We start from the raw sequence: 12,686 nt of genomic DNA, 5'->3' as shown, positions 1-12,686 counted from the left end.
ATCCTATGGAGCCAGGGGTGAACCTAACACTGAAAGTTACTCTGCCCAACCATTTTACCATACCGCTTCTGCTTCTTCATACTGTCCCCAATGGTGTTGGTTATGTATTTTCAAGACATAGATTTCTGTCTGGATTACATCTTTTTTGCTGTCTTCACTTTCATCTTAGAGGATCACATCTAGTCTCATGGCTTAAAATACATCAATGTGTTAATATGCCCAAATTTATTACTCCAGCTTGGACATCTCCCCTGAACTTAGATTTATTCATCAAACTGCCTACATGACATTTCATCTGGAGGTCTAACTCCCACTTCAAATGAGCATATCCCCAAATAGTCTGTTTCTCTCCCCCTCACCCTAAACTTAAAAACTTCTTATTTTGCAAATGGTATCTTTGTTCTTCCTGTTCCTCAGGCTTAAATGCATGGAGTCAGCTTTGATTCCTTTCTCTCTCTCTTTTTCTCTCTCTCTTCATATAAGCAACAGCAAAAACTTTGGCCCCTTTCTTTAAATATATCCAGTATTGGGGGAGATGAATCATGAGAGACTGTGGACTCTGAGAAATTAACTGAGGGTTTTGGAGGGGAGCAGGGGTGGGAGGTTGGGTGAGCCTGGTGGTGGGTATTGTGGAGGACATGTATTGCATGGAGCAGTGGGTGTGGTGCATAAACAAGGAATTCTGGAACACTGAAAAGAAATTAAAAAGTAAATAAAAATTTAATTAAAAAAAAGGCAAATCAAAACCATAATGAGATACCACTTTTCACCCACTAGGATGGCTGTAATCAAAAGTATAATAAGGGTGGGAATTAAGGCATACACTTGTCATGGTGAGTGGCAAGTGATGTATGGGTGTGTTGAATCACTATATTGTATGCCTGAAACTAATAAAACACTATATGTTATATATAAAAAAATATATCCAATATTTGGCTACTTCTTAACAACTCTGCTCTTACTACTCTGGGTCTGGTCATGATCATCTCTTCTATGCATCGTTGCAGTAACCACTATTTGATCTCCTCACTGTTCACTTTTGTTTCCTCAGTCTATTCTCCACATTATAGGTGAGATGATCCCTTCAAACTGATCTTAAATAGTCATCTGCTTAATTCTTCACTGGCATTTGCCTGTCACAGTACAATCCGGGTTTATCCTAGAGCCTCTAAGGTCCTCCTTTATTTGCCCCCCACTGCCTGGCTCCCTCCCTCCCTCCCTCCCTCCCTTCCTTCCTTCCTTCTTTGATTCTTTCCTTCTTTCTTTCCTTCCTTTAAGTAGGCTCCATGCCCAGCATGGAGCTCAGTAGGGTGCTTGAACTCACAACCCTGAGATCAAGACTAGAGCTGATATCAAGAGTTAGACACTTAACTGACTGAGCCACCCAGGTGTCCCAGCTTCCCTTTCTCTCTCTTTCCTTCTTTCTTCCTTCCTTCCTTCCTTCCTTCCTTCCTATCTTTCTTTCTTTTCCTTCCTTCCTTCCTTCCTTCCAATTTATTTGAGAGAGAGAGCACACGCGAGCATGTGTGTGAGAGGAGTAGGGACAGGCGGGGAAGGAAAGGAGCAAGCAGACTTCATGTTAAGCATAGAGCCTGACATAGGTCTTGATCCCAACACCCTGTGATTAAGACCTGAGCTGAAATCAAGAGTTGGAAGCTCAGCTTACTGAGCCACCTTGATGCCCTAGACTCCCTTTCTTTTACCGTCTTCTGACTATTTTGCTTCCTATCACTCTACCTTTGCTTCAGCTATTCTGGCTTCTTTAGGATGCTCCTGACTCAGGGCCTCATTTTGTCTGTCTTCCTATAGTATTGTCCTTCTGTCCATCTCTTCCTTCCCTTCCCCAGTATCTGCACGCCTCACTTCCTTGCCTCTTGCAGTCTTTTGCTTAAATACTCAGTTGCATTTCATGAGAGCAGCCTTTTTTGACCGGTACCATTCTCATTTTCCTTAGCCTGTTCAATTTTGTTCATAGCATTATCACCTCCAAACATATTTCATATTTATTTTTTAATTCCCTTCTTTTGCGATTTAAGCTTTATGTGTGCAAGTATTTGTTTTCAACTGTTGTATTCCCAGTGGCTAAAATGATGCCTGAAACATAGTAAGAACTTAATAAATGCCATTGAATGAACAGAATGAACAGATAATTGAATAGATGAATCAGTGAACATTACAGGCAGAATTAAATGTTAACGAGAAACGCTTATATGCAGTACAATGCAATAAGAAGAGGTGAGGATGGTAAAATTAAAAACATCCAAAAGTAAAAATTTCTGTCATGCACTATTTTCTACCAAAAAAAGAAAAAAAAAGTCTCTAGGGGCACCTGGGTGGCTCACTGGGTTAAGCCTCTGCCTTCGGCTCCGGTCATGATCTCAGGGTCCTGGAACAGAGCTCTGCATCGGGCTCTCTGCTCAGTGGGGAGCCTGCTTCCCCCTCTTTCCCTCTCTCTCTGCCTGCCTCTTTGCCTACTTATGATCTCTCTCTCTGTCAAATAAATAAATAAAATCTTTAAAAAGCCTGCCAATTTGAATTTGGCCATCTAAAAAATCTAAATCCAAAACATTAGTAATAGAAGACATGGTTAGGCACAATTCTCTGAACGTCAGGCCAATCCAGAGCTAATTTGGGGTTTGTCATGCATTGTCAAGGTACATTCATAAATGGGAAATGGCATGCATAGTAGCAAAGACAGAGTTTAATTGTATTTAAATTAATTCAAGAACAGCCTGAAGAGCTCTTTTCTGACACCAATTAGGAGAGAGTGGCTTCTAAAGAATAAGTCATCTGTTGAAGACAGACCCACAGATTATTTGAATCTAACTCCACATAAATTCTAGACTGTTGATTTTGTTAAAGCATAAGGCAATAAAAATAATAAATGCCATATACAGCAAGAGCTTTGACTTTATGGAGAAATTGATACGGTGTTTTCGTATTCATTGTAAAAGCACTCGCCTTGAACAACTCGACTTTGCTGATGATGCTGAGGTTCACATCCACGGTGAGGGCTAACTGCATGGTGAGGGGCAGGGTGCAGAGCAGATCAGACTCATCTTCACAAAGACAAATACAGAAACCCACAAGCAGAACAATTAATAAAAAATCACGTAAGTATCAGAGAAATTTTGAAAATTAAGGAAATAAAGTGCCAACTCTTTTTATAAATAGCTGCATCAAATTCTATACTTTTATTACTTCTATTGGACATACATATGTATCACAATCACACTATCACTTTCATGGAGAAAAGAAGTATTTTAACTATTTTTTTTTAAAGATTTTATTTATTTATTTGAGAGAGAGAGACAGTGAGAGAGAGAATGAGCGAGGAGAAGGTCAGAGAGCGAAGCAGACTCCCCATGGAGCTGGGAGCCCGATGTGGGACTCGATCCCGGGACTCCAGGATCACGCCCTGAGCCGAAGGCAGTCGTCCAACCAACTGAGCCACCCAGGCGTCCCAAGAAGTATTTTAACTATTGATGACATAATAGTTCTGAATAGTTTTAGGACACTGTGGTTACTGAAACTTAAGATGTAAAGTTTAGTGATTATTGGACATGGCTAGTGAGCAACCTAATGGAAAAAGGATCTCGTTTTTGTCTTGATTCTGTAGATTCCAGCTCTAAAATCCTGAGGATGGCAAGTTATAATGAGTACCATGGGCCATTTGAAAGCTCACTGAGCTCGGTCACTATCTTATTTGACCCTTGTGACAACCGTAAGGGTAAGTGTTCTCATTCCTGCTTTGCAGAAAAAAGAAACAAACAAAAAAACAAAAAGAACCAAGATTCAGAGAGATTGTAAGTGACTTGTTCAATTATGCATAACTGGTAGATGGCTCATCTGGGAATGAAATCTAAAAGGAACTGTGCTGGGGTGCCTGGGTAGCTTAGTCATTAGGCGTCTGCCTTCAGCTTGGGTCGTAATCCCGGGGTCCTGGTATTGAGTCCCACGTCAGGCTCTTTGCTCAGTGGGAAACCTGTTTCTCCCTCTCTCACTTCCCCTTGCTTGTGTTCCCTTTCTCACTGTGTCTCTCTTTGTCAAATAAATAAAATCTTTAAAAAATTCAATAAAAAAAGATGTGCTGAGTAAATTCAAATTATTGTTATTTACTTTCTTATTAACTCAATGAAGAATGCAAATACATTAATGATTTTTCTGTATGTGAATTTAATGATGGGCCTTCAGGCTGATAAAATGTTCCATAAACAAATCCGTCCACTCTTAGTCTCTAGTATGGTACAAATTTCTGAGAATTGATTATTTTTGATGTTTCCTTACAACCATTTAGAAAAAAAAAGAATTGATATATCCTTATTTTGATTCCAATATTGATTCTAAATATGAATATCCTTTCTATAAAAACATAACTCCTTGTTTCCAAGGACTGTTTGTATTTAGTTTCTTCCTAAACCAAGGAGTTGGAGCAGTATCTACAGTTAGAGAGAAGGAAGGAACCTGTTAGTGCTTCTTTTGCTGTTCTTCCTCACTTGAAACATCCTCAGGAATAGCTTTTTCAGCATTTGCATAACTAGTAAGTTATGTTTGGATATGTGAAAGAAAATCTCATGGTATTAAACTAATACTCTAAAGATCATTTGGTTGTTTTCCAGTCTTTTGCTCAAATCCAATTACTTTCTGCTTCTAACTTATAGAACTTGCATTACAGGGACATGCTACACAGGGATTTAATTGGTAATTTGCCTTGCTTACCTAGCATTCTTTGAGAGTCCCATGTATATTCGTACCAAGTCCGAACTCGATTCTGCACAGTCTTAGGAATGGAATAAGTGTTCATGTAGGAAATAGTCTGATCCATGCTGATTCGGAAGTAGTTCTGATTGGCTGTAGCTGCCCCAATTACATCTTGCATCTAAAACCACAAATACGGTCATTTCACACCTGGCAGAGGAACTGCAAGAGTTACTAAAAGCCCAGTTGAATTATGAGTTTTTATGAGATATATCCCACTCCAATGCACTACTTGATTTTTAACACACTGATATTGAATCTTAATTTCAACCATTTATATAAAACATTGGGCGAATCATATCCTCCCTCTGACCCCATAAGGACAACAATAGGACCTGTCTTACTTACCATGTGAAGTTTTCATGAAGATTCAGTCACATAATGCATGTGACTGCACCCAATATTCTTTGCAAACCTGTATATTACTTCAAAGATGCTAGTTGGTATTTTAAAAATTATACAGTTTGTGCTTATTCAAGGTATACACAAAGAAAGTTGAGCAATTTCCTGTTACAATGTCTAGTCCACTTTTGTGAGTCTCACTTTGAAAGCATCCTTCATAGATTATCCAGTGTGTCTGGCTTTATGGACTCAATTCATCATGAAATTGCAACCTCTGTACTTCCCTTTGTGTTGTTTAGACAGATAAAATCAAATCTCATCATGCTTAAGGCACAGTATTCAGCAGAAGTTGAAATGTGCTGAAATTACTGAAGCATCATCTACTGCTGTGACAATACTTAAGGAACTGTCAGGTTTTCATTCTTGGATGTTTATAACTCAGCCATAAAAACCCACTCTAGGTTAAAAGCTGATCTTTAAGGTCTCAGCACAAAAAAGATATATAGCTTGACTCTTCCTCTCACATAGAGGGAAGCAAGTGGTTGTAAATTTGCTTTGACTGTGGGTTTATAATACGGAGGAAAACCAGGGTCTCACTTTTACATTCTTGAGACTTTGCTCGTTCATTCTAGTAGCTGAACCTTTTCTGCTTGTCGAAAAACTACTCATTCTTTTGAGGTCTACTTCAAATGGCTCTTTTATTTTGGTGCCTTCCTCAGTTTATATTTCTAGAGTCAATGGATTTTTCTTCTTATCAAAAGTATTTGCTGAGGAGTTATGCAGAGTCCAACTGGATACATCTATTTCAGTCCCTGACTTACTCCTTGGCGCTATTCTAAATACCCTTCACAACCTCAGTTACTAGACCTCCTTTTTACAAGCCATTCTTGACAGATGGAACACATTACCAAGTCACCAAAGGCCATGAGAATTAGAGTATTAGTGGCTGGGTTTGGAGATTTAATAGAGTTTTAAATTGGAAGCCAAGGATAATTAAGAGCATTATTGATCAATGTTGAGGACACAGAAATTATAGTGACAGTAATCTGAATGGTTTATGCACTATCCTTCAGCAGCCTTGGGTTTTGATAGCATTGGTAAGAAGACATGCATTCCATGATGTGTTCCAGATTAGGAGGAGAAAATGTTAGTCTCTATGAGTTGTATCAGAGAATAGGATACTGTAGTTAAAATGTCATCATCAGGTTCAGGGTGTAGTACTTGGTGTGGTTATATGTGGGAATTTTGAATACATGGAGATTGTGTCCCAGTCCCTTTTTGTTTTTAACTGTTTTCCTCAGCATCTTGTATTTACTATGAGAGCTTAAGACACAAATCTGTATCTCCTTTCTCACTCTTTTTTGTGGTGGTGGGGGGAGACTCTAGTACTACATTTTCAGTGGCTTGATATTTCTTTCTGTTCCTGTTGGAACCTCAAATTCAATGTAGAGGAAGATGTGGTGTGGTGTGTAAAGTAACACTTTTCAAGCTTTCATGTGTATATAAATCACCTGAAGATCTTGTTAAATTGCAGATTCTGACTTCCTAGTTCTGGGGTGAGGTCTGAAATCTAAATTTTCCAAGTGGCTCTTCTGCTCTTAGTCCAAAGACCATATTCAGAGTAGCAAGAAAATTTAATAGGAGCAAGATACAATTTTTTAATTTTATAGACATTGCCTTGGACATAGTAAGTGTTAAATACATGTTAAAATTTTACTATTACTAACAATATTATATGGCTTTATCAATACAACTGTGAATTACATGTGGTAATTAGGGATGCCTTTTAATCTCTTTAAACCAGAGTTGCTTCATGTATAAAAGTAAGACAGCAGGGGATATGACTACCTCACACAGATTTTATGAGAAACTATGGAATATTAAGATTTCTGTTATTTATGTTCAAATTAATTGCATTTCTCTTTAAGCCAGCTTTTCATTTCCAATCATTGTCAATGTAATGATTAAGCCATTAAGATGATGATATTTTATACTTACAGTTTTTAACTGCTTATGTGTTTTTCCCAAACCTAAATATTTTCTAGAGTTTCCTTTACAATCTCTCTCTCCACTCTGTCACCATGTTCAGCCTTGAGTTACCCATATCCCTATTTATCTTTCTAACCATATTTTAAAATTTTCTGTATTTTGATGCTTTGATATCTGGTACTATCTCTCCCAGAGTTAGCTAATTCCTAGAGACAGCAAACAACTTCACTGGGAGTGCACCTTTCATAGACAAAGTAACCAATAGGAGGCTATACTCCCAACAGTCTTCTTTATTGGACTCTCATATTCCAGGCTACTATTCACTTGATCCATCTAATTACCCCACAGCCAAGTACCAGCCAACCAGACAGAGCCTCTACTCCCCAGAACCTGTGAAAATTCTCCAAACTAGCCAATCCTAAATCTGCTTACCCTGCTTCACCTGTTCCTTCCCTGGTGCTTCCCAACGTGGCCCTTTGGCATATTGTGACCTTTCTTTTTTGGGTCTGTTTGTATAACAAACTATCTGTTCAAGGTCAGTTGTCTCCTGATTTGTTGGCCTCAACATACATAAATAATAATAAAACATACTTTATTTTTTAAAGATTTATTTATTTGTGCCTGAGAGAGAGAGAAAGAAAGAGAGAGAGAGAGAGAGAGAGAGAGAGAGAGAGAAAGTGGTGGGGATGGTCAGAGGGAGAAAAATAGAGAATCTCCAGCCCCAGTGTGGAGCTTGATCCCATGACTCTGAGATCAGGACCTTGAGATCATGATCCCAACCAAAATCAAAAGTTGGACGCTCAACCAACTGAGCTACCCATGCACCCCATAATAAAACCCACTTTCTTTTTTTGCAATAAAAATGTAATTTCTTTATTTCACATCATTTATCTGACTCCCATAATGAGCTTCCCCCAAGATGGTTGCCCAAAAAAACCCTCCCAACAGTCTGGAATTAAACCTACTTTTAAAAACAGTATCATATCTTCCAATTCATATTATATTTTGATTAATCTTCCTGAATCTCTCATTTGTTCAAAATGTCCCATTGGCTAACTTCCTATTTCTGCTAAGATAAAGTTCAGTATCTTCAATATTTGGAGACCTTAAAATATTTTGTCCTTAGGTACATCTCTAACCTACTTATAAGCATCATTCACTCTGGTCATTCTGTACTCTATTTCCTCAAACATGCTTGTATTTTATCATTGCCATCTTTCACACTGTTTCTGATTGATTGGACTACCTGTCTATAACTACTGGATCCTATCTGTTTTTTTTTTAAGATGTTGCAAATACATTCTTCTGGGAAACTTCCCTATCCTGAACTAATACAGAGATTTCAAACTTTCTTTTTGTACTTACCATGGATAGCAGACCCTGATATTCATGGGTGTAGGAGTTGAGTTTTGACTATTGTGGTCAGCCTCAAATGTTATAAAAATAGTTTTTATTGCTAAATTTTGTTAAAGCATGGTACTTTTTCATACCACAGTGAGTGTGGTAAGAACTAATGATGTATCTAGTGATGATAGTCATTTTGTGATTTTGCCTAACTCTACCCAGGATACGAATCTCAACATGACTCTTTGTTCTCAAACATATGGTATATGAAGTACCTCCTAAGGAAGTATATCTTCTAATAATGCTATGCTCTTCAGGTTTTTATTTCTTGTAAATCTTGGAGTCCACAAAGATATTGGACTCTATGCCCTGTAAATGTCAACTATCTTGCAATAGTTCTTTGCAATTGTCACAGTCTTACCAGACTGTGATTCCTTGAGAATAAGGACAAAGAGATGTTTTAGTAAGCATTTATGAGCCAATGGCTTATTAATTAAATATATTTAGATGGCATTTAGTAGCCTCTGGTTTAAGTAACCTCTGAAGTTGATTTTAATCTAGGGACTGTATGACAATACTTGAAGTTTAATTAAAGAAGGGAGATTTTAAAGTTTTTCAGGAAATTCCAAGAAGTCAATCTAGAAACTTGATTTTCTCTGAGTCTAACATGGCATTCATTGTGGATAGGTCTTCTGAGAAATAAAACAGTTTAAAAATTGAAAGGCAGTGTTGGCTCATTCACATCTTCCTCCAATTCATTAAAATAGATAAACATTAGTAAAAATAAAGAAATCACTAGATGGATTTTGATTTTTCTTTTGTAAAATTATAAAGATTTATTAGATTTTCAAAAATTGTACCATTATGTATCTAGGGATTCACATCTCTATTTACCTGACCAATTAAGCTGGAGAACACAAAAACTCCAGAAAAAAAATTCAACAGTTGAAAAGCTATTTCAAATGATGTTTGTGGTTCTGGAAGGCCCCCGATGGTAATTAAAGTTCGAACAGCCCAGTAATAACACCTCAGATACCTGTGAAAAGAAAACATATATATTTTGCTTTTTATTATTACATTAAAAGACCACTATGCTTGGGAGTATAGATCACTCCTAAGTTATAACACATTTCCTCTTAATCATGGTTTTCTTTCTATAGGAAACATTAGCAAATACCATGTTATTAACAAACTTCTTGATAAATATTATGAAATGGCTAAATAATTAGTCCCAATGGAGGGTGTTAACTAGTGTTCTGCTTATCCCTTGCTGCAAAAAAACACCCCAAAATTTACTGTTATGAAACAACTATTTTATTAGGACTTATAAATTTGTGGGTTGGATATTTGTGTAAAACCCAACAGAGATGGTTCATTAATGCTCCATGATGAGTAGACCCTCAGCTGGGGTGACTTTAATGACTAGAGATAGCTGGGCAGACTTATTGAGGCCAAATGCCTGGGGCCTTGATTCTAACTGTTGACTGAGTTCCTCTGTTTTACACATTGTGTTTGTTTGGAATGCCCTAGGTGTTTTCTTCTCTCACATTTCTGAGCCATTTCTGAGCTTAGGATGGATGGGTCTGTCTGGCTATCCTCTCTTCAAGCAGCCTCTCAGTACAACCAGCTTGAACTTCCTCATAGCATGGCAGTCTCAGGGTAGATGGACTTCTTACATGGTGGCTCTTACATGGCAGCTCAGTAGCTATAAGTTTTCTTATAACTTAGAAGTTCCATAATGTCTTAATCTTTTGTTACAGAGTTGAGGGAAAGGACAGCAGTACTTTTTACAGAATCCTTACAATGAGAGGAGCAGCAAAGAATTTGAGGGCATCTTTAAACTACCACACTAGTGATTTATGAGCTCGAGGATATTTATAAAGATTGGAGAGGCTTTATAGTTTAGATACACTTGTTTTTACTGATAGAAAATAGAGCAGATATATTCCTCCTCTCTCTTTTCTACCCATACTTCTTAAATTATTGAATATATAACCATAACAGAAATAGAGGCATACTGACCTCAATATTGAAAGGGAAATTTTTCTTAGGTATAATATGTAATTCATCTAGAAATTCAGTATTGAAGAAAATCAGGTATAATAACAATATACTTGATTAAGATTCTGTACTTAAACAATTACAAGTGGAGAAACTGGGATCAATATAGCCCAGATAGGAAGAGAATCAGAAATCAAGGCAGCAGAAAAGAATGCGTTAAAGATTAGGACAGAACTTATAAGATTGACTTAGCTACATTTGGCTAAGGGTTTCATAGAGTCTGTAGTAAGGTAGGAATGAAAGTTGGTATTACAACCTCATTGTACATTTATTATAATTTTTGTGCATTAGGTACAGTACTTGACATATTTCATATAGCTCTGATAACATGGACGGAATCAGCTATTCCCACCGAGTCCTTGAAGAAAAATTTGCTATTTATACACATCTCCATATATTGCTGCAGGAGGCACTGGATTTTGTGGATTCCAACTAGCAGTTCTAGTTTCTAGGGTAGACACAGAAAAGCAGTATTTTTTACAGAATTCTGGTCCTAGTTTGGCTTTTATTTCTTTTATTACGTATGCCACGTAAATATTTGCACTTCAAGTAATTGTGTATTAGTCTTTGAATGAGGGTGGTCTTTTTCTTGTGAAAAAGTTTATAGTTTTCAGATTTTTAAACAGTAGGGAGTTGGAGTTTTGCAAAGAATCAAACTGCAGTTAAAGTCAATATTCAAAAGCAGGTCTAGAAAGAAATCACTTATTTTGAAATTCAATACCTTTTGAAGGACATGAGTTTCTTTCTTTCTTTCTTTTTTTTTTTAAACCTGGCAGATGTAGTAACAGAAAAATAATTAACTCTTTGGGAAGATTTGAAACCACTGTGCCAAGAGAATAAAAATATTACCACTCTAATTTTTTCTAGCAGATTTCTTTGGACTTGCTAACATTATAGTGAACTGGATGTCAAAGAGAACCACCTTGAAGAAGTATGGAATTAATATTATAGATTGCATTTTAATTTTTAAAATTTCAATTTATAATTTCCTATTACTGATTTTGTTTGGTCACAGGCCTAGGACTTGTGGATCTCTTTAAATTAAGGAAATATATTGAACCCAATACTACCCAAGAGTGGGACAGTGTCTAGATTCTCTCTCTATATGGCCAACTCCATTACAAATGTTGGGATTACTGTCCCCTTCAAAGTCACTACAGTGTTATCAGGAATAAATACGAATTACTTTCACTTTCTTATTTATGGATGTTAGAAAAGAATCAAATGTGAAATATAGACATTGATATTTTGAATCTGAAATGTTAGCCTTGAACTATTATTTTTTTTTCATTTTTTTTCCAATTTATTTATTTTCAGAAAAACAGTATTCATTATTTTTTCACAAATATTCTGCTATGTTAATTGGAAGTTTTCTGCCCTAATGCTTTGAGGTTTATTTTTGGATCTTTTCTCAGTCATGTCTCGTATACTCAGACATGCACAACCAGAGGTAAGATTTGTAATTTAATTAGATGGCACCTTATTGATTTTTCTAGGATTAGCTTAATTAGTCAAGTGTGTCCACCTCTAATATTAACATGGCAGGAAGATAGATCTTTTCAAGGAGATTCTGTCTGGCTGATTTAATACATGAAGTATCTAATAGGCTGTATACATACAGTTCCAAGTTAGAGCAGTAAGGCAGAATTTGACTTAAAACCATAAAAAACATTTAGTGTGAAAATAGAAATTCTTCTGTGAAACAAACATGACATGAAACCCCCCTCCAACATTTTTTATAAGCTCTTTCAAACAGAAGAATTGAAAGAATTTTATAGTGAACTCCCACCTTTTTTAGTGAATACTTAGATCCCACTATAAACATCTTACTCTACCTACTTTGTCATATATCCCTCCAATTTTCCATTCAGCAATCCATTTTCTTTTCTTTTCCATCTTATTTTTTGGATGCATTTCAAAGTGATTTGCAGACAGTAAGCACTTCCTTCTAAATACAGTGCTTCAGAACAAATATATTAACCACAGTTCAATATTTGTATAGAGTCATTTTTAAATTTTGAAAATACAATAAAAGCACAAATATTGAGTATATTATTTGATGAATTTTGACAAATATATATTTCTGTGTAGCGCAAACACTTATCTAGATAGAGAACATTTCCATATCTCTAGAAAGTTCTGTCATTCTTTTCCCGGAGGTCACCACTCTTCTAATGTTTTCGACCAGAGAT

At 36.5% G+C, this 12,686-nt stretch overlaps 1 protein-coding gene across 1 annotated transcript in view; it reads right to left on the bottom strand.

The window, feature by feature from the left end:
- The window catches only part of CNGB3 (cyclic nucleotide gated channel subunit beta 3), a 157,964-nt gene that overhangs the window by 54,478 nt on the left and 90,800 nt on the right, over positions 1-12,686 (bottom strand). Inside the window, exons 11-13 of the mRNA XM_044247109.1 lie at positions 9,328-9,469; positions 4,720-4,879; positions 2,962-3,059 (exon numbers count right to left, since the gene is read on the bottom strand). Of these exons, the coding sequence (XP_044103044.1) occupies positions 2,962-3,059; positions 4,720-4,879; positions 9,328-9,469 (400 nt within the window). The remainder of the gene's footprint in view (positions 1-2,961; positions 3,060-4,719; positions 4,880-9,327; positions 9,470-12,686) is intronic.

Source organism: Neovison vison, chromosome 4 (genome assembly GCF_020171115.1).
Source record: "Neovison vison isolate M4711 chromosome 4, ASM_NN_V1, whole genome shotgun sequence".
Lineage (NCBI taxonomy): Eukaryota > Metazoa > Chordata > Mammalia > Carnivora > Mustelidae > Neogale > Neogale vison.
Note: the sequence above shows the minus strand (reverse complement) of the source record. Positions and strands in the feature narration are given on the sequence as shown.